This window comes from Rhinoderma darwinii, chromosome 2 (assembly GCF_050947455.1).
Source record: "Rhinoderma darwinii isolate aRhiDar2 chromosome 2, aRhiDar2.hap1, whole genome shotgun sequence".
NCBI lineage: Eukaryota > Metazoa > Chordata > Amphibia > Anura > Rhinodermatidae > Rhinoderma > Rhinoderma darwinii.
The window spans coordinates 315,999,669-316,023,074 of NC_134688.1; the positions used below are offsets into that span (position 1 = coordinate 315,999,669).

General features: G+C 41.4%; 1 protein-coding gene across 4 annotated transcripts in view; it reads right to left on the minus strand.

Moving 5' to 3' along the window:
- The window catches only part of LOC142743131 (mitogen-activated protein kinase 14), a 196,142-nt gene that overhangs the window by 89,420 nt on the left and 83,316 nt on the right, over positions 1 to 23,406 (minus strand). For all 4 annotated transcript variants that reach the window (XM_075853549.1, XM_075853548.1, XM_075853551.1 and 1 more), the window contains 2 exons: positions 4,291 to 4,320; positions 955 to 1,002 (listed from right to left, as the gene is read on the minus strand). In XM_075853549.1, coding sequence (XP_075709664.1) covers positions 955 to 1,002; positions 4,291 to 4,320 — 78 coding nt within the window. The remainder of the gene's footprint in view (positions 1 to 954; positions 1,003 to 4,290; positions 4,321 to 23,406) is intronic.

The following is a 23,406-nucleotide window of genomic DNA, read 5'->3' on the forward strand; positions in this document are numbered from 1 at the left end:
TGCGGCACGATCTACAAGAGGGGGGCTGTGCGGCACGATCTACAAGAGGGGGGCTGTGCTTGTGTGGTGAACGACTCTAATCAGAGAAAATATCACCTGTAATACACTAGATATAAATGTGCTGTAATCACTTATATAGTCTGCAGAGCTCCTGTGTATAACTGACATCTATAGCATTATTCAGAAACGGCATGGCGGCGTTACTCAGAAACGGCATGGGGGCGTTACTCAGAAACGGCATGGGGGCGTTACTCAGAAACGGCATGGGGGCGTTACTCAGAAACGGCATGGGGGCCTTACTCAGAAACGGCATGGGGGCCTTACTCAGAAACGGCATGGGGGCGTTACTCAGAAACGGCATGGGGGCGTTACTCAGAAACGGCATGGGGGCGTTACTCAGAAACGGCATGGGGGCGTTACTCAGAAACGGCATGGGGGCGTTACTCAGAAACGGCATGGGGGCGTTACTCAGAAACGGCATGGGGGCGTTACTCAGAAACGGCATGGGGGCGTTACTCAGAAACGGCATGGGGGCGTTACTCAGAAACGGCATGGGGGCGTTACTCAGAAACTGCATGGGGCGTTACTCAGAAACTGCATGGGGCGTTACTCAGAAACTGCATGGGGCGTTATTCAGAAACTGCATGGGGCGTTATTCAGAAACTGCATGGGGCGTTATTCAGAAAAAAAACTGCCTCTCGAAGGATCAATTTCTCAATAGATTAGAACACTTAGTTATATTAAAAGGGGTTGTTCTATCAGGACATTTCTACTAAGGTATAAGGACACCATAGAGGGAGTCCTCGGTTTTGGATCCACCTTTATTGGCTAGGGATTAAAAAGGGTACTACTCTGTAGGGTTAAGCATGCCCATTAAAACTTTTCCTACTGCTAGTCAGTGCAGGAATATCTTTTGATGGGAAGTGCTTTGTGTTGCAGTGTAGAGTTACTCACTTTCAGCTCGCAATCTTCATTTACAGCAAGGTTGCTTGGTTTCAAGTCCTGCAGGCAAGAGGAGAAATGTATTAGGGATACAAAATACAGGTTACACATAGGAAATTTAATTGCTTTCCATTTGTAAAAGGATTGAAGACGGTGGAACTCCTTGGCTCTATTGATGAGAGCTGCCGCTCAAAACCCACATTTTATACAGGTTATTCTTAATGAATTGGAATATCATCAAAAAATTAATTTATTTCAGTAATTATATTATGTAGATTCATTACACACAGAGTGATCTATTTCCAAATTTTTTTTTCTTTTAATGTTGATGTTTATGGCGAACAGTTAGTGAAAACCCAAAATTTTGTATTGGGTAGAAGTTGAAGATTGTAGACTCATGGTGTCACACTCTAATCAGCTAATCAACACAAAACACCTGCAAAGGTTTCCTAAGCCTTTAAATGGTCAAACAGTCTGGTTCAGTAGGCTACACAATCATGGGGAAGACTGCTGACTTGACAGTTGTCATTGACACCCTCCACAAGAAGGGTAAGCCACAAAAGGACATTGCTAAAGAATCTAGCTGCTCACAGAGTGCTGTATCCAAGCATATTATTGAAAAGTTGAAAGGAAGGAAAAAGTGGTAGAAAAAGGTGCACAAGCAACAGGGATAACCGCAGCCTTGAAAGGATTGTCAAGAAAAAGCCATTCAAGAATCTGGGGGAGATTCACAAAAAGTGAACTGTGGCTGGAGTCAGTGCTTCAAGAGCCACCACACAGACGTATCCAGGACGTGCGCTACAACGGTCGCATTCCTTAAGACAAAGTCAGAAGCGTCTTACCCTGGCTAAGGAGAAAAAGGACTGGTCTGTTGCGCAGTGGTCCAAGTCCTGTTTTCAGATGAAAGTAAATTTTGCATTTAATTTGAAAATCAGGTTCCTAGAGTCTGAAGGAAGAGTGAAGAGGAACTCAATCCAAGTTGCTTGCGGTCCAGTGTGAAGTTTCCACAGTCAGTGATGGTTTGGGGAGCCATGTCATCTGCTGGTGTTGGTCCACTGTGTTATATCAAGTCCAGAGTCAGCGCAGCCGTCTACCAGGACATTTTAGAGCACTTCATGCTTCCCTCTGCTGTCAAGCTTTATGGAGATGCTGATTTACTTTTCCAGCAGGACTTGGTACTTTTGGCAGTGTGGGCAGGTGCCAATACCTGGTTTAATAACCACAGTATCACTGTGCTTGATAGGCCAGCAAAATCGCCTGACCTAAACCTCATAGAGAATATATGGGGTATTGTCAAAAGGAAGATGAGACACCAGACCCAACAATGCAGACGAGCTGAAGGCCGCTATCAAAGCAACCTGGGCATCCATAACACCTCAGCGTTGCCACAGGCTGATCGCCTCCATGCCACGCTGCATTGATGCAGTAATCCATGGAAAAGGAGCGCCGACCAAGTATTGAGTGCATATACTGTACATACTTTTCAGTGGGCCAACATTTCGGTATTAAAAATCATTTTTGAAATTGGGCTTATATAATATTCTAATTTTTATGAGAGATGAAATTTTGGGTTTTCATTAACTGTTAGCCATAATCATCAACATTAAACGAAAAAAAAATGCTGGAAATAGATCACTGTGTGTAACGAATCTATATAATATAGGAGTTTCACATTTTGAATTGAATTACAGAAATAAATTTACTTTTTGATGATATTCTAATTCATTGAGAGGGACCTGTAAAATCAAGCAGTCAGACAGCTATCTCAATAAATAAACAGAACTACAGAGCTTGGAAGTGCTACCAAACTCATGGGAGGAGGCAGGAGAGTGCTTAGCTCATGAATACATTACATAGGTTTGAGTCTGCTGTGTTTTTTTGTTGTGGCTATTATACCAACAGTCTATTCCTACTATGTTTGCAGTGTATATTCGGCGTATTCACTGAGAAAGTTGGTATCCATAGGGCCCCATGCTCCCTTTTGGGATCAGTCGCTAAGGTATATGTTGGAATACCTTTGTTCAACTGTTACATACAGAGGCGATGTATGCCACTGTATGCCTATACAGTGGCTTATGTCAGAGGCTGCTGCTGGAGTCATAAGTCAGGAAACCGTCCCGATGTAAAATTCAAAGCAGTGTGAATAGACCCTAACACCACAATATTTTTTGCGCTGTTTGGCATGATAGCTCAGTGGACCATTATATGTAGTAGCTACTACCACATTCGTGCCTAAACAAATGGCAATGTCCCTATAACGATTGATAATAACGTCTCTCTACTCCATGCTCCTGCTCTGTCCTACAACATGAAATTAAATTTAAGCAGCAGCCATTTAAATGTAGCTACCTTTTTCCTGTGCCAATCTCTACTTTCAGAGATCAGAGACTTGAGAATTGCATCAGGCAAATGAATCAAGGCAAATGTGTAATGTTTTAGGACAGTGCCAGGATTCTCCAAGACTGTCTCACTGAATTATAGACACTTGTCAGTTCTTGAGTTGGGGAGTCAGGGGCCACACTGTGCTATCCTGGGTCTAGCAAGAATCTGATGAAAATATGCCACATAAAAAGCATGCTGCAAATTAGAAAACGCCACAGCAAATCAGATATGCACAGATTTAATTTTTTTGCAGAATGTTTAATTTATTATAATTTAAAAAAAAACAAAAAAAACATTTGCTTACATTCTACAGTATATTGTTGAGAATTTTTATTGTGGAATTCTGCTTTGAAAATATGCAACAATTATACCACATGTGAACTTACATGCAGATTTTGCTGCAGATGTCATCCATTGCAACATGAACAGTCAAATTTGCAATATAAAATAGACATGCTGCAGATTAAAAAAACACAGAATGCCCTCACATACACAGAAAAAAAATTCAGTAGATGTGAATTGGGTTCATTTGTTTCTAATTTACCAATAAAGAATCTCTGAACCAGATCAAAATGTAAATTAGTAAGCTATGTCAGCTATGTATAATATGGTTTAATATCAAACTAGAAGAAATGGAACAGACTAAGAGCGGAGCGCTGCCTCCCACCACCCTTCTGCCATGTATAGCAAACAGCCATCGCCCAAGAGTGAGGAGGCAGGAACTGCACTCTTGCTGCGAATAGAGCAAGCTCATAAGCACAAGTCTACTGGATTTAGTGTAGTTTGACACTGAACTACTTGAGCACATGCTCGACCACCGCTCCATTCTTTTGCTATGAGGCTGCTGGAACCTTACCGATCATGTGGATAGGTGATAAATCCTCATTATGAGAAAACTCCTTTAACTTTTTAATAATTTCTTCACATATAGCATTATCTGATACATATAACAGTGACACTACTTACTCTATGGATAATACCAGCTGAGTGGATATACTAAAGAAAAAAGAAAAGGAAATGTCATTAGGACATAAAAAATATATATATAATGTCATCAGTGCACATTCATACAAGAGGAGGTTAGAATATATGATTTATACAAAGAATGAAAAAAATATTCTGTGACATCTTACGGCATGTTCACATCAGCGTTGGCTTTCCGTTCAGGGGTTCCGTCGGAGGATTCCGTCGGGTGAACCCCTCAACGGAAAGCCAAACGGAAACCTTAGCTTCCGTTTGCATCACCATTGACTGCGCTATTGATTCCGTCGGAAAAACTGAAACCTGCCAGAATGGTGACAAACTGAACCATTAGCAATGTTTCCGTCACCATTGATATCAATGGTGATGCAAACGGAAGCTAAGGTTTCCGTTTGGCTTTCCGTTGAGTTCACCCGACGGAAAACTCAGACGGAACCCCTAAACGGAAAGCCAACGCTGATGTGAACAGGCCCTTAACAGATGTTTTCAATGGGAATAAGCTTAAAGCAAAAATGGCAAGTTTTTATGACGGACTTATTTTCGGCCCATCGGGGGGCAGTGACCTTGATATGAATGATCTGGGTTAGTAATTTCCATTCAGCATGGCAGAGAAAACCAATATCTCCTCCCCAATAGGTGTGAGCAAATCCTTGTGTGTACAGTTTGCTTTAGTCCACAATTATTTTATGATACCATAGTATTAACGAATATAATCGTGAACCCATGATTTCATTTTCTAATATCTACAGAAGGTCCAACAATCATTGGCTTCGCTCTTATATACATGTCCTATATAAGCAGAGTCTGACAAGTACCACGGTTGCACTACAGCTTGGCAGTCACTTAAATTTTTTCGATGTGACAGACGTATGGAATACATCATGACTATAATGGATTGCAGCGACTAGAATAGCTAGATAGGGTTTAGGTCTCATATTAAAGCCTAGAACCTTAGCTTTCAAATTACATCAGTGCTCCATTTGCCCCCTCAGAAGTGAAATACACCAACTTTTGTTTATATTCTCACCCCCGACCGTTACCAAATCAGAGAGAATATGTGACACATATAGGTGGTTCTTATTTTTTTATTTGTTCTAAGGGTAGGGCCACACGGTCACAACACGGCTAACAACCGCGCCGGCACCATGTTCAGTGCGGCTGTCAAACAACCTGTTTGTGGCCACATGTTAACGCGGGTAAACCGTCCCTTTATCTGCAAAATCGTGCGGCCATGAATTAATACACACTTTATGGCCACACGATTTAGCAAATTACAACAACTTACCCCCTATTCATTCTCTATGGCAGCGCCGGAAAAAAATGAACACTGGAGCGCATGTAACCGGAATGCCCCTTAACGAGGTATTTGACAGCTGCTCCTACATAGTGCCAGCGCGGTTGTTGGCCACGTTGCGACCGGTCAGGGCCGCTCCGTGTGGCCGTACCCTAAAAGTGCGAGAAGAGCAGTTGCACATCTATTTACGCCCAAGCAGACTATTTGTTGACTCAAATGTTAACTTACATCTGGTACAAAGATTTTAGGCCTCTTCAATTTTGAAGATTTTGTGAAGATATGTGTATGTTGTCATCTGCATAATTCAGAAATGCCCCACTGGAACATTTATTTTTAGGAGGTGTTTGTGCTTAGTCCCTCTGTTTGGGTTTTACTTTTAGCTATCACTGGAATTGGTGGAAAGAAATAAAAAACGTAATTTTATTAATACAATGAAAACAAAAATGGCATAAAAAACACACACCGTGATACTGAGGGGCGGTATCTGCTGTATAACTAACACTTTCCTCGTAAGTGATCCCCTACTGTAATGACTTATCGTTGCCACAAGAGTATACAGATCTGTTTCCGGTGACCTAACTATTATTATTTCCTGATGTGACATAAACTACACTATGTGCAAAACGCTTTGAGATGTGAATTACATTAGTCTGCAGTTAGCAGAGAGATTGGTACAAGCTTCTATTCTAGCCAATTTTAGTCAGTACAGCAGGTGATCGCTGAGTTTTCAGTATAGCAGCTCTACACTTGGAGTTTTTTTTTATCTATTTGTACCGCCACCTCTCAGTATCATAGTATGTGGTTTGTTTGTTTTTATACCATTTTTATTTTAAGTATATTGATTAAATGTAGTTTTATATTTCTTTCCACTAATCCCAGTGATACCTAATTTTTAGTGGAAACTTTACATAGTGAGAACAGTGATAATGGGTATATTGTACAAAACATTATGCTTTGATGCAAAATTGCATGAAAGCTCCCATGAGTGTAAAGTGCTGCGTGGCATTTTCATACTGTGCCGGAGGTCTACTTTCAGAAAATAGTTGAATATATAATATGATTTTTTTAAATTAAAAAAATAAAAATAAATTCCCTTGTAACTCCTGGCGTGAAAGAGTTAACAGCAAGGTTCACTTTCACAACCAATTTTTCCGTCTTCTTTATGGTTTGTTTCAGTACTTCTAAAATGAGAAGTGAGGCAACTTTGCAAAAAGTCTTGAATAAAAGCCTCCTTTATTTTTTTTTTGCCTACAGCTGCTTACTTTCTTATTGATATACATTTAGTAAGTAAGCAAGAAGTAGGGAAGAGAAAGAAAACAATATAACTGCATGGTCAGACTACACAGGGTTGGTTTGTAGTCTATTACCATGGAAACACACACACACATATATATGTATATGTATATATATATATATATATATATATATATATATATATATATTGCAAAGGGTGGAACTTCCCCCTTAAAGTGATTTTCTTTTAATTATTATATAATGAAAACTTCTGAAGCTTTGTAATATACTTTGTTTCATATTTTTTTCAAAACTTCATCTCTTTATGATCATTGAAACATGTTCATAATAATTCTAATAACAAACATGGGGCCTTATGGCAATAATTGTGTCCTGGAATCCAGCTGATCAATCCAGCCTCTCCATTTATTACAAAAATATATGTACCTACCTTTTGAGAGATAATAGAATCTTTCATAAAGCAGCACTCTAAATACTGAAATTGGTAGAGTAGACCTCCAATTTATATTATAAGTTGTTAAATTTATCCCTCCATGCTCTGGTGTACATCACCTATTAAATCATGAAAATTGTAGGTATAGGGAGAGAGGAAAGGTAGAGCACGGTGGACAATGTCGCCTTCAATTTTTTTATTGATACCGACTAGTGTAGTAGGAGAAGGATTATACTGTGCAATGTCCCCTTTATTGCCACATTGTGTGGTATTTTGATTAAATTATTGCACAGTGTGATTACAGCTTTAAACAAATTCCACTGGGTAGGAAGCTTGTTGGCCTTACTACTCAGGTGGAAATAGAGGAGGTGGTGCTGCAAGGGTTATTTTTGTATCTGTAAGATACCTTGCATATGCACACTACAGGAGGTTGTGTTCAAACTCTATGAGCAACTGCCTGATCATTGACTACCTTTTAAGCGTTGCCGCTCCAAACTTTTGGTGAGTAGCACTGAGATAGATTGCCTTCTGTCCGCGTTGCTGGCCGTGCTGCTGCTTGAGCCAGGAATGGAACAGCAACGCTGGTAACAGAACAAATACAACACAATCTGAAGACTAATGAACTGTTCATTGACACAAAAATTTTAATCCTTTTGCGCTGCTACTCACCAAAAGTTTGGAGCGGCAACGCTTAAAAGGTAGTCAATGATCAGGCAGTTGCTCATAGAGTTTGAACACAACCTCCTGTAGTGTGCATATGCAAGGTAGATACTGCCTTCTGCCACTTCAATCACTGCAGGAGGATATTTTACAAACCATTTCCTCAGAATCTAGTCTTGGCAGAAAAAGACAACTGAATCACTGCTTCAGACCGGCTACTTGTGAGGGGGTCTCATAAGAACATAAATCCTTGAAAATTCTCCAAAGCTATACTTAGTATAGATTTAATAATTAAAACTACAGATGACCAATATCTATGCAGTTTTGGGTATCGTGACATCAAATGTATGAGATCAGCCTGATCTATATTACACCTAGGACAAATGGCGTTCTCTCAACATCCCATACTATACAAAAGTTTAGGAGTATAGTACAAGCGATGTACCAGAATACATTGGGAGAATCTATGCGGTTAAGTAACTTACTATTAACCCCTTTAGCCCCTTAATGACGCAGCCTAGTTTGGGCCTTAACCCCTTAAGGACGCAGCATAGTTTGGGCCTTAAGGCTCAGAGCCCATTTTTCTAATCTGACATTTCACTTTATGTAGCAATAACGTCGGAATGCTTAAACCTATCCAAGCGATTCTGAGATTGTTTTCTCGTGAGACATTTGGCTTTATGCTAGTGGTGAAATTTAGACGATATATTCAGTGTTTATTGGTGAAAAATTGCACAATTTTGAGAAAATTTATAAAAAAATAGCATTTTTCAGAATTTAAATGCATCTGCTTGTAAAACAGACGGTTATACCACCCACAATAGTCAATAGTTCACATTTCCCATAGGTCTACTTTAGATTGGCATCATTTTTTGAACATTCTTTTATTTTTCTTGGACGTTACAAGACTTAGAACCTAAACAGCAATTTCTCATATTTTTAAGAAAATTTCAAAAGCCTTTTTTATTTAAGGTACCTGTTCAGTTCTGAAGTGGCTTTGAGGGGCCTATGTATTAGAAACCCCCATAAAACACCCCATTTTGAAAACTAGACCCCTCAAAGTATTCAAAACAGCATTTAGAAAGTTTATTTAACCCTTTAGGCATTTCACAGGAATTAAAGAATAGTGGAGGTGAAATTTGCAAATTTCATTTTTCTTGCTGAATTTCAATTTTATTAATTATTTTTCTGTAACACAGAAGATGTTACCAGAGAAACACTACTAAATATGTATTTTCCAAATTCTGCCGTTTTTAGAAATGTCCCACATGTGTCTCTAGTGCACCCGCGGACTAAAAGACAAGCCCCAGAAGCAAAGAAGCACCTAGTGGATTTTGAGGCCTCTTTTTTATTAGAATATATTTTAGGCAGCATGCCAGGTTTGAAGAGGTGTTGAGGTGCCAAAACAGGAGGAATCCCCCAAAAGTGACCCCATTTCGGAAACTGCACCCCTCAAGGAATTCATTTATGGTTGTTGTCATTTTGACAGCACAGTTTTTACACGGCACGTATTTGAATTGGGCTGTGAATTTCTTATTTTCACAGGGAACAAAATGCCCCATTTTGTTGCCCAATTTATCCCGAATGAAGCAATACCCCATTTGTGGCGATAAACTGCCGTTTGAGCCCATGGGAGGCCTCAGAAGGGAAGGAGCGCTGTGTGTTCTTTGGCGTGCAGATTTTGCTGGATTGGTTTTTGGGTGCCATGTCGCATTTGCAGAGCCCCAGAGGTATCAAAGCAATGGAAACCCACAAGAAGTGACCCCATTTTGGAAACTACAACCCTCAAGGAATTCATTTATGGGTAATGTGACCGTTTAGACTCCATAGTTTCTTCACAGAACTTATTTGAATTGGGCTGGGAATTAAAAAATAAATAAAAAATTTCCAATAATATGTCGTTGTAGCTCAAAATTTCTTATTTTCACAAGAAATAAAGTACTCAATTTAGTTGCCCAATTTGTCCTGAGTGCAGCAATACCCCATTTGTGGCGATAAACTGCCGTTTGGGCCCATGGGAGGGCTCAGAAGGAAAGGAGCGCTATTTGTTCTTTGGAGTCCAGATTTTACTGGATTGGTTTTCGGGTGCCATGTCACATTTGCAGAGCCCCAGAGGTATCAAAGCAATGGAACCCCACTAGAAGTGACCCCATTTTGGAAACTACACCCCTCAGGGAATTGATTTATGGTTGTTGTTACCATTTTGACCGCACAGTTTTTTCATAGCACCTATTTCAATTGGGCTGTGAAATGAAAAAAGTGTAATTTTTTCCAATAAGATGTAATTTCTGATCAAAATGTCTTATTTTCACAGGGAACAAAATACCTCATTTTGTCCTGAGTGTGGCAATGCCCCATTTGTGGTGATAAACTGCCATTTGGGCCCATGGGAGGGCTCAGAAGGAAAGGACCACCATTTGGCCTACTGGGGATTTTCTGGTGCGAAGTCATGTATGCAAAAGCCCCTGAGGTACCAGTACAGTTGAAACCCCCGAGAAGTGAACCCGTTTTAAAACTACACCCCTTAAGGCATTCATCTAGAGGTTTAGTGAGCATTTTGACCGAAGACATACACCCCATAAACTGTAACGTGGGTTCTCACAGGTACGGCAATACCCTCCATGTGGCTGTAATCAGCTGCCTGAGCACACAGCAGGGCCCAGAGGGGAAAGACGAGGGGGGGATAAGCTGGGCGGAGTGAATCAGGGTAAGTAAAACTGGGGTAGATTAAAAATCAAGGGATGTATGATAATTTTAAAAAACACTCTTTCATACAGAGCTCTGGTTTTTCAGGAAACGTGTCACATTGACATATTGTGTCCTCCCTTATCCCCCTCTTATAACAGACTTTGCACCTCTTTTGACTTTTTCCCTTCTTGCCAGTTTGGGGAACTTCTCCTGGAAAGAGTTGCCCTGGTGCGATGCGTGTGGCCTCGCTTCCAGAAGTACTGGGTGCCCCCCCCTTCCTGGTCCCTAAAAATTAGTTTCTTGACATTTCAGGAAAGTTCCCCTCTGGCCTGTACGTCGACGTAGCACGTACACATTGTACAATGCCATCTGTATGATGTGCCCGTCCAACTTCTTATACCACACCGCATGGCGCTGTAGGGCTTGATCTGACAAGTCCACCCCTCTCATGTACCTATTGTAGTCCAGGATGCAGTCTGGTTTGGGGTCTCTGCACTGGTACCTCGTACAGGTACATGGGTACTGATGTGGCATCTCTCTGGTCTTGTACGTGACACACTATGTTGCTGATGGATTGTGCCCTGCTCTCAACCCTTCTGAGTGTTTGCCCAAGCAGAGTCTTAGGGAGGCCTCTCAGATTTCTTCTAGCAGTGCCGCATGCCGCAGTACTTCTGGAAGAGAGGAAGTTGAAGAGCGGGACGCTGGTATAAAAATTATCCAGGTAGAGGCGGTAACCCTGGTCCAGCAGTGGGTGCACCAAATCCCACACAATTTTAGTCATTAACTCCCAGTAAGGGGGGGGGGGGCATTCTGGGGGATGAATACTGGTGTCCTTCCCTTCATACATCCTAAATTTGTAGGTATACCCTGATGCACTCTCGCACAGCTTACACATCTTCACGCCATACCTTGCCCTTTTACTCGGCAGGTACCGGCGGAATTGAAGCCTCCCTTTAAAATGTACCAAGGACTCATCAATAGAAATATACGTCTCGGGGGTGAATGCTTGGGAAAATCGGGCACTGAAAACGGTCTAATAGGGGTCTCCGTTTAGACAAACGGTCAAAACTGGGGTCATCTCGGAGTGGGCACGGCTCATTATCAGCATAATGTAAGAAGCGAAGTATTGCCTCATTTTTATTTTTTTTTAGGTTCCAGTTCAGTTCTGAAGTTGCTTTGAGGGGCCCATATATTAGAAACCCCTATGAAACACCCCATTTTAGAAACTAGACCCCTCAAAGTATTCACAACAGCATTTAGAACGTTTATGAACCCTTTAGGTGTTTCACGGGAATTTAGAGCAAAGTAGAGGTGAAATTTACATATTTTTTTTGTTAGAAAATCCCTTTTATACCATTTTTTTTTTTAGAACACAAAAGGTTTTACCAGAGAAATGCAACTCGATATTTATTGGCCATATTCTCCAGTTTTGAGAAATATCCCACATGTGGCCCTAGTGCGGTAATGGACTGAAGCACCAGTCTCCGAAGCAAAGGAGCACCTAGTGGATCAATAAACCTAGTGGACATAATAAACATTCACAACGAAGGTGATCAATAAGCAATTCAAGTCTATAAGAAAAAACTGTCAGCATATGTATACCTCAACCAAAGTCTATAATTAAAATATTGACATATATGAAGGGATATACTTGGATGTAATGAGTGTAGCTTTAGTTCAGCTTAATCTGTTTACGCAGATGTAAGGGGAATAACATCAACTAAGTAGATGTGAATCTTCCAAAGAGTTGTGAATCTTGGAGAAAGGAAAGCCAAGCGGACCAGATTCTTTTATATTTGCTTACAGTTCTCTGTGCAATATGGGACAATTCTTCTAGTCTGGATATTTGAGCTACCATATTCAACCGCTGAGAAGTTGGGGGTGTATAAACTTTCCTCCAATACAAAGGTATCATGGCTTTTGCTGATGACAGCATATGTAGCCATAAGGCTCTATTAAAGGCCTCTGCAAGAGGCGGATGCATATTTAAGAACACAATTTCCGGCGTTAAACTAGGAGCTTGTGGACACACATATGATAGAACTTCCTCAACTTTAGGCCAGAAGGGCTTAATAAGGTGGTAATCCCACCAAATATGGGTATATGTACCCGTGTGTGTCAAACATCTGCAGCAAGTCTGGTGTATATTGCTATCATATTTGTGAAGGAGAAACAGAGTTTTATACCATCTGCTCACTAGCTTATAACTAGTTTCCTGAACTGCAATACATCTAGATGGGCCAAAACAATTCTTAAGTATGTGCAATATATCGGAAGTGTTAAATTCAGTGTCTAATTCTTTCTGCCAAGCCTTAATATATGGTAGATGACCTGTATTCACTTTTAAAATAAGCATTTTATAAATTTTTGAGACTAGTTTAGGGATAGGTTGTTGCACGGATATAAATTGTTCAAACCACGTAAATTCTCGTGTGAGAGAAGCCTGCTTCAGGAGTCTGTGAATAATGTAACGAGTTAATAGATACCGTAGGAAGCAATAGTCTGAATTCTGCAAAAGAAATGAAAGCCCCATCCTGTAGAATATCGCTAACCCCCTTACCCCTCATCGCAGCCTGTAGAGGGAGCCACATCCCAGGTGTTAGATCTCCTAATCCCAGCAAGTCCCCAAGTTTCATAATCGGGGAAGGTTTAGGGATTAACTTCAAAGTATCAGAAATTGCTTTCCAAACATATAGTGGTGCTCTGGTCAACAAAGCGGCTTTGGGTCTCTCACTCATCTCTCTACTGGAATGGAACAGGACCTGTGTTAGGGAGAGTACTAGAATTTCTTCTTCCACATGTAAGTACAATTTAGAAATAGAATGATTATGCCAATCTATAATTCTGCCTAATTGAATAGCTTGGTAATATGTCCGCATGTCAGTGAACTTTATCCCTCCCAAATGTCGTGGTCTAGTCAAAGTATGTAAAGACAGACTATGTCCTTTATCGTTCCATATGTAATTCAGTAACAGACTATGCAATTTGCAGAAAAAAACTTCGTTTGAAGAGCCAAATCTTCGTTTGAAAAGAGTCAAATCTTCGTTCCTCAAGTCTTTCCGAGTTTATCCCGCCTCCTTACTTTTGATTGACAGCTCCTCGCCTTCCCCCAGCATACAAAATCCCGTGCTTGTGCATTGATGTCTTCTTCTGGTGTGTGCGCACAAAGGGACACCGGATTATTACGATAAAAGGCGCAAAATGTTTGCAGACCGTTATTTACAGTCGGAGGAGTTTAGGAGAGGGGATAACGTCAATGAACTTTTGATAGCAGCGGCCAGTGAGGGATAAGTAAGGTTCAATAGGTGAAAAGCTGGTGACCGGTTCCCTTTAAGTTTATTAGCTAATAATTTAGCACAAAATTTAATGTCTACATTTAATAAGGAGATGGGTCTGGAATTACCACAATCCATCTCATCCCTACCTTCTTTGGGCAGAATGGAGATGTGCGCCTCCAAGAATTGTTTAGGAATCCTTCAGAGTGCAAAAGGGAATTAAAAGTGTTTAACATCTGAGGCATAAGTATATCTTTAAAAGTTTGATAGTATATAGATGGAAGTCCATCTGGTCCACGGCTTTTCCCTGTGGGAGTGTCTTTCAATGCAAGTTCTAATTCTGTTAAGGTAAATGGGTTAGAGAGGAGGTCTCGTTGGGCATCTGAAAGAGAAGGTAGCTAAAGTTTGTAGAAATTTATTAATACGTGTTTCTCTCTCCAGCGTGTCCTCACCAGATTCTTTGCTCCTAATATTATATAGTAATTCATAATATTTCTTAAATTGCTCTGCAATGCCTGCAGTATCTGAAACCACATCACCCCTGTCTGTACGGATACCCTGAAAGGGAATGTGTCGGTAGAATTTTTTTTTATTTCCTTTAGTTAAACAATTATTATTTAAGTGATTACACATTTTTTTAATTTTTTCACGTCAGGAAATATTATAAATTAGATTCTAATTTCTAACATTTCCATGTTCTGGCCACTAGAGGGAGCAGTTCCCAAAATTGAAGCATGGTTAATGTGGTAAAGCAACCTCATTGCTTTATGCTGCAAATTTGGGGTAGACACACTCTCTCTAGTGTCCTCACACAATCCCCCCTCCCTTATTCTGGCTAGTGCCAGGAGAAGGAGGGGTTTGAATCTTCAAACCTCCTACGCTATGTGCCACCATTTTCTGAGCGACTTTACACTGTAGGAGGATTAGATACAGTGCTCAGCAGACAGTATAACACGAACATAATACGCACATCACATACACGAACATAAATTACCTTCCTCTGCCGCCGCCACCTCCGCTCCTATTCCTTGCGCCTTCGCTTCCTTGAACATATGACCGGAAGCCGCGGCCGGAAGTCGTCATCTTACTGTGCGGCAGCGGCTTCCGGTCCACATGAAAATGGCGCCGGATTTCGCTCTGCGAATGAGCTTCGTTTTGGTCTGTATGGGAGCAGCGCATGAACCTCAATCACCAATAGTCGTTTATGGGATCCCTCCAATTGCAAAATCCTAGTCATAATAGCATCCATTTATTTTCTACGCAATTTGTTGACATAAGAGCCTAGAGATATGAACTCACCCCTGACCACAGCCATATGCGACTCCCAAACAATGGGCATAGGAGTCTGATCACTAACATTTTCATCGAAGTAATTAGAAAGCGCAGTTGTCACCCATTGTTTATGTCGTTCATTATGAAGGAGTTCATTAAGTCGCCAAGGGTACAATTTTTGAGGTAATGAGTGAATGTTAAGTTCTAAAAAAATTGGTGCATGATCAGATACTGTGATCTGGCCAATATTCGATGAAGCTACTGCAGGTAAGTGTTGGGACATTACCATAAAATAATCAAGTCTTCAGAGTAGTAGGTGTAATCTTTGGAATTCTGGAAAAACATTCTCAAAACATCTCTCAAGTGTAAGTCAGATAGAATTGTGCGAAAAGCCTTTAAACTTCTATATGATTGCTGGGAGCAGCCTGAGGAGGAATCTAATAAAGGTTCGAAAGTAATGTTAAAATCACCTCCTATAATGCACAGACCAGATTGAAAGGCTTTCAATCATTGTAATGTATCATTTAACCAGTGTATTTGTTGGGTATTAGGGGCATATAATCCCGCTATTGTAACTGGTGTGTATGCAATTGTCCCTTTTAAAAAGAGGAACCTGCCTTCCGTATCACTCAATTGTGAAATCAATGTAAAAGGTATTGAGGTTTTAAAAGCAATTATTTTTGATGAGTGGTGATGTGAATGGTACCATTTGTAAAAGTATCTGTTAGGTAAATTAGGAAGTCTACCTAGGGCAAAGTGTGTTTCTTGAAGAATTGCTATTTCCGTATGGTGTGATCTTAGAATTTGAAAAAATTCTGGACCGCTTTGTGGGGGAGTTAATTCCCTTCACATTCCAAGAGGTAACATGAACAACAGCCATAAAGTAAATGTAGAGAGCTTAGTTGATCAACAGATAAATTCAACTATATAACTTTGAACAAGAGAAACACAGACCAATTACTAGAATTAAAGAACTCTAGATATATGGTAGGTGTAGAGGGTAGTGCATGGTCAACGGGAAATAGGGGAATAGGTAAGTTACATGCACAGTGTTCAAAAGCTTAGGTATAAGCAGTAGAAAGTAACAATATCAATGTTATAGACAGCGTGAAAGTCATTCAATAGTCACAACATATTACTACAGTGTTATGAGGCAATATCTCAGAGCTAGACACTACAGGGAAGAAGGGAAAACAATGAACCAGCGAGGTGAAGTTAAAATGAAAACTCAGTTTAAATTTTATTCCGAAATCTTTAAAAAAACGGGAAATAGCTTCCAGGTACAGGATATATATTCTGAATGTTGCCTACGCGTTTCAGACGTGTACCACGTCCTTCCTCATGGCTTGTTAATAGAGAAATAATGCTACCTTGAGGCTTATATCTGGTGATCACAGGTGCGGTGGATTGCGGTCCAGCGTGTTCGTGCTTGAACGCAAAAATGGATACAATAGGTACCATACATTATCCAGGACTATGAAGATATATACCGCAGATACAAGGTAAGCAAATGTAATTGTTGTTAGAACATGATAGCTATTAAAAACTGTGCTAGCTGCGGTAACTGGGAAACAAATGGAAAAATGTATCATCACTGGATAATCGGATACAAGCCTCGTGGTTAATACATACTCCTATCTTAATAGTAAAAACATACATGGAGATGTGCAATGTAAATTACAGTAAATCTAGATTTAAAAACAATTTGATAGCTGAACTTAACAATAGAACGAATAGTCATGTATATACAATGCCTTAATTAGTACGTCAGAGATAGTGATAGCAAGACAAATGTACAGAGTGGATGGATATATGGACAGTGTATAAATGAGCATTTTTATCAGAAATCGTGAGAATGAGGAAATTTGTATTGAAGGGACCCTTGGGTAATGGTGACCTTTTTCTTTATCATTGCGAACCCAGTCTCCTATACAAAAATTGATTTTATTTAATGTAATGTGTAAGGAGATAGAAGATGTTAGGTGTTGGGTTTTCGTATGAACAATTTCCAATAGTCTGGATAACACTGATTTAGGGATCGCCTCTAGTGTCCTATGGCTAATAGTGAAACATAAGTTCCTTTCTAAGATTTAGACCCCTAGGAAATCTCGTTTTTAATGTATAAATCCAGTATGCTTCTCTTGCTAGGATTTTATGTTTTTTTATTTTTTATTTTTTTTTTAAACTCGTTTTATTGAAGATCTTTAGTACAAATGCATTTATACCATACACATTATACAGAAAATAAAGCAGAGATATATGCAATACAAAACGCCTCAATATGACATTTTTATGAATAATACATACATATGTTCAAATACTTGTCATATACCGCTTGGTACACATGTTGAATAAAACATTGTGTCAGGAATTATATAGATTCATCCCCCATTAATTCAAGTATGTGTCAGCGACCTACAGAGGTCTTGATATCTGTGCGGGGTATATTGAGTCACCGCAGATTCACACCATTCTTCCCATATCTTGTAGAATTTATCAAGGCATCCTCTCTGTTTATACATTATCCCTTCATACGGAATGATCGAATTCACGAGTGATTTCCATTTATTAACGGTGGGAGGACGCAAATCCATCCAAGAGCAATAGTTTTCCTTGCCATAAACAGTATTTCCCGAAGGAATATTTTCATATAATGTGGCCAATATTCATCTTGTAGAATACCAAACAGACAAACTTGTGGAGTTGCCAGAACTGGGATATGTAGAATTCCAGTAGCTACCCCAATTACCTCATCCCAGAAAGAGAAAATGTATAGACATGCCCAGATCATGTGCCAGAAGTCTGCCCTAGGAAACAGACACCTGTGGCATTCCGTGCTCGGATATCTACCCATTTTGTGTAGCCTAACAGGAGTATGATAGCTTTGATGTATCATGGATAGTTGTATCATCCTGTTATTAGCCGCTGGAGAGACAGAGTGGGGAAGATAGGATCTCTTCCTAATCACCCTCAGTGAGGTCGGGTATCGGTGCTTCCCACTTGACCTTTATCTGTAATGGTGTATTAACTTTAGCCGATATCAGAGACGTGTATATGGCAGATATTAGGCCTCTGGGGCCTTGAGATCTGAAGACTCCTATTAGAGGAAATTGTGAGAATGCCGTATCTGGGGAAGGGTATTGGGCCCCGAGAGCATGGCGCAATTGCAAGTACCTGTAGAAGGCTGTCCTGGGAAATGAAAATTCAGACTGCCGCTGTGTAAAGGACTTAAGACTGTTGCCCGCATACATATCCCCAATAGTGTGTATCCCATGTTGACTCCAAAATAAGGGAGCCAAATCCTCTGATATCTGGGGTAGAAGTGGGTTTGACCACAACGGCATATCTGTTTGTACATCAGAATACCCATATAGGCCCTTCGCAGCTGACCACGCCTAGGAAGCCACCCTATGGATAGGCAATACATTTTTGAGTGCAGTCAGGGACCCCTCCAAGACTGGCCAGAGGGTAGGTATCTGCAGGTGAGACGCCAGGTGCTGTTCCCTATTTGGCAGCGTCATATTAGTGACCCAGACTTTTAAATATCGTAATTGCCCCGCTAAGTAATACAGGAAGAGGTACGGCAAGGCAGCTCCTCCCTGTGTTTTGGGGCGCTGCAAAGTAGTGAGGCTGAGTTTAGACCGATTGTCACCCCAAATGAATGTTGGGAATAAGGCATGTAGCTGCTTGAAAAGGTTTTAAAAACTGGTGTCGCTGCATGTTCGAGGACAGAGAGGCATTTGGGAAGAATGACCATTTTAATTAGGTTAATCCTGCCTGACACTGCTAGGGGGGAGAGTGCTCCAGATCCTAAACTTAACCTTTACATATTCCAGCAGTGGTAATATATATTGGCAGCATGATCGTTGCTATGGTCCCGATTTATAATGATACCAAGATATTTAAATGAGGAAACCACCCGTAAGCCCTGTATGGAGTCTGGCCATCCGGTCCCCTGCAGGGGCATAAAAAATGACTTGGTCCAATTAATATGAAGTCCCGAGAACCTCCCAAATAACTCTAGAGCAGTGATCGCCAAGGGTAGCGTCTCTTTGGGCTGGGACATAAGAAGAACCATGTCGTCTGCATACATGCCGATTCTATCCTCCCTGCCCCCCAAACCTATCCCCTTGTACTCAGGGTGTTGTCGAATATGTAGAGCTAGTGGTTCAATTAGCAAAAGCGAACAGCAAAGGGGAGAGGGGACATCCCTGTCTAGTGCCTCTCTGCAAACGAAAATATGGGGATATCACCCCATTCACCAGGATTTGTGCTCTTGGTTCCTTGTATAGAAGGGAAATCCATCTAAGGAATTGCGGCCCAAATCCAAATCTGTCCAAGGTCTCTAACAAGTATACCCATTCAATGGAGTCAAAGGCTTTTGCGGCATCCAGCGATGCCATTGCCCAGTCTGCCTTCATAGCTCCTCCTATCTGAGCAAGTATCTGTACCCTACGAATGTTGTCGGATGTAGACTTCCCTGGCATAAAGCCTGACTGGTCCTCGTGGATGACTTGGGAGATTACTTTATTAAAGAGGCTCTGTCACCAGGTTTTGCAACCCCTATCTGCTATTGCAGCAGATAGGCGCTGCAATGTAGATTACAGTAACGTTTTTATTTTTAAAAAACGAGCATTTTTGGCCAAGTTATGACCATTTTCGTATTTATGCAAATGAGGCTTGCAAAAGTACAACTGGGCGTGTTGAAAAGTAAAAGTACAACTGGGCGTGTATTATGTGTGTTACATCTGGGCGTGTTTACTTCTTTTACTAGCTGGGCGTTCTGATGAGAAGTATCATCCACTTCTCTTCAGAACGCCCAGCTTCTGGCAGTGCAGATCTGTGACGTCACTCACAGGTCCTGCATCGTGTCGGCACCAGAGGCTACAGTTGATTCTGCAGCAGCATCAGCATTTGTAGGTAAGTAGCTACATCGACTTACCGGCAAACGCCGATGCTGCTGCAGAATCATCTGTAGCCTCTGGTGCCGATGTGTCCTCGCTCGTCTGACACGATGCAGGACCTGTGAGTGACGACACAGCGTGATCTCTTGAGAACACGGCTGTGTCAGCACTGCCAGAAGCTGGGCGTTGTGAAGAGAAGTGGATGATACTTCTATACACAACGCCCAGCTAGTAAAAGTAGTAAACACGCCCCGATGTTCGCACATAATACACGCCCAGTTGTACTTTTACTTTTCAACACGCCCAGTTGTACTTTTGCAAGCCTCATTTGCATAAATACGAAAATGGTCATAACTTGGCCAAAAATGCTTGTTTTTTAAAAATAAAAACGTTACTGTAATCTACATTGCAGCGCCTATCTGCTGCAATAGCAGATAGGGGTTGCAAAATCTGGTGACAGAGCCTCTTTAAGCCTATTCGCTAGGATTTTGGTATCTTGTAGTCGCTATTTAATAGCGAAATCGGGTGGGAAGAGCCACATTCCATAGGGTCCTTATCAGGTTTTAACAGAACAATGATAGTGGCGTCATACATGCTATCAGGTAGCTGCCCCTTATCCAGTGCATAAGAAAACATAGCGCATAGTGAGGGGATGAGATAGTTTGAGTATTTGTGATATACCTCTATAGGGACTCCATCCGGACCCGATGCCTTCCCTTTTGACATGTCCCCCAAGGCTTCCCGTATCTCCTCCTCCGTCACATCCGCCTCTAGAGCTGTTCTACCTTCTATACTCAATGTTGGGAACATTATACCATCCATATAGCCAAAAATTCTGACAAATCGTACCTGGATTGAGCGGTATATAGCTCCTTGTAAAACTGTACAAACGTCTCTGCTATTCCTTGTGAATCTGTCAAGCTTTCCCCAGATCTACCATGAATTTTGAGAATAGCTGGGCTTTTAGAGTTTTGGTGGATTAAGTGTGCCAAGAGCTTACTAGATTGGTTACCCATTTCAAAATACGATTGTTTCGCAAAAAATATCTTCCTATTTGCCTTTTCTTGAAGCAACAACAGGTACTTCCGCCCCGTTTGCAGCCAAAGATCTTTATTAGTGTCAGTGAGATCGGTGATGAATTTACCCTCTAAGGTTTTGCATTGCTTCTCTAGCTCTGACTCAATCCTGGAAGAGTCTTTTTTTATATAGGAAATCGTGGATCTAAGACATCCTCTGAGGTAAGCTTTCAAGGTGTCCCATGCAATACTGGAATTCTCAAATGTGCTATGTTCCATATTAAATACCTCCAGTTGATCTGGGATCCTATCCTGAGGGCCTATCAGGGTCAGCCAAAAGGGGTGTATTTTCGAACTCCTAGGCATGGAAGGACCGGGAAGACTAAGATTGGTCACCATAGGAGAGTGATCAGACACCACTCTGGACCTATAAGAGACAGACTCAACGAAGGGCACAATGAACGAATTTCCCACCATATAATCTATGCGGGATAGGGAGTTTCTGCCTAGGGAGTGGCAGGAATACACTTTAGTTGTCGGGTATTTATATATCGGTAGAGGTCCGTCCATCCTCTCTCATCAAACCATAAGCCCAATACAGATATGGCGGGTGGTGCCCGATCCCTCCCAGAGGAAGTTCTAAATCTATCAAGGCTGCAGTTCACAACCATATTGAAATCTCCCATTCCCAACACTTTAGCCGCCGGATATGTTGCAGGAAAGGCGGCCGTCAGATGTAAAATTTGCATAGATGCAGGTGGAGGAATGTACATGCCCAGTAAAACATAGGGAGCATTTTCTATGAGAGCATACACAAATACATATCTGCCCTCACTATCAGCTTTGGTATGAATGGCCTCCCATCTCACAGATTTGTGTACCAGAATGGAGACACTTCTCGAGTATGAAGTATAAGGGTATGTTCACACGCTAGCTGTCATTTACGGCTGAAATGACAGACTGTTTTCAGAAGAAAACAGCTGCCTAGTTTCAGCCGTAAATGCTCCTCCTCGTAATATACGAGGCGTCTGTGACGCTCGTATATCTTGAGCTGCTCTTCATTGAGTACAATGAACAGCTCAAATTACATTGCAAAGAAGTGCCCTGCACTTCTTTGCCGAGGCAGTCAATTTACGCGTCGTCGTTTGACAGCTGTCAAACGACGACGCGTAAATTACAGGTCGTCTGCACAATACGTCGGCAAACCCATTCAAATGAATGGGCAGATGTTTGCCGACGTATTGTAGCCCTATTTTCAGGCGTAAAACGAGGCATAATACACCTCGTTTACACCTGAAAATAGGTTGTGTGAACCCAGCCTAAGAGTGGCCAGACCACTGAACCAATGGCCGGATCACTGTTCTCATTTTAGCGGGTGTTAAGAGAGTCTCCTGAAGACACAATATGTGAACGTTAACTTTGCGAATGTGGCTGTACAATATGACACGCTTCTGCGGGCTGCCCATACCCCTCACATTCCAGGACATTACAGTTAAAGAAGACATTCATACAATGCGACATCCATATGCAGGAGAAATCCACAATACCTGATATACAGTGACATTCCCGCCTCTCGCAGAGGCGGATGGAAATGAATCAATGCATCTCTTGTGCGTTTGCATTTGTACATTGTTAGTATTATATCTACCTGCATCTGTGGCACTTTCCAACTTCTAACCAAGAAAAACCAATTGTAAACAGTATTACAATACCGACAATGCATGAAGATGCACGTTACATTGCCGGTGCATGCCCAGAAACGTGGCATTTACTTATACAGGGGTAAACCCCGCGCCAAACAGCAACTGTTCAAGCTTCCATCTTTAAGGATACGTACGGTAGCCTCCTTAGGTGTGTCGCCCCACATATTAGTCGGCGTAAAAAGGCACATTGGTCAGACAAGGGGGCCAACCGATCTCTGTCCGACCTAAGCCGAATCACCGTCCGGATGTAGTGGACCCGAAATCCTACGAGCTGTCTTGCAAGTCCAGTGATTCAGAATAGTTCAACAGCATCAGACCGCCTTGCATAAGTCGCCATCTGTGTTGTTCAATAGGATTAATTTCGTTGCGCCGGGCATTTACTTCTCACCCAGTCGTCAGCCTCTTGCGGGGAATTGAAAAATATGGATCTCTCTCCATCCACAATCCGTAGCCGAGCTGGATACGACATGGAGTATGGAATGTCAGATCTCTCAGGCGCCTCTTTATGGCCAGAAATGTCGCACGTCGCTTTTGCAGGTTAGCAGAGAAGTCGGGGAATATGGAGACTTTTGCCCCATTGTAAGTGATCTCCGGCAATCGTC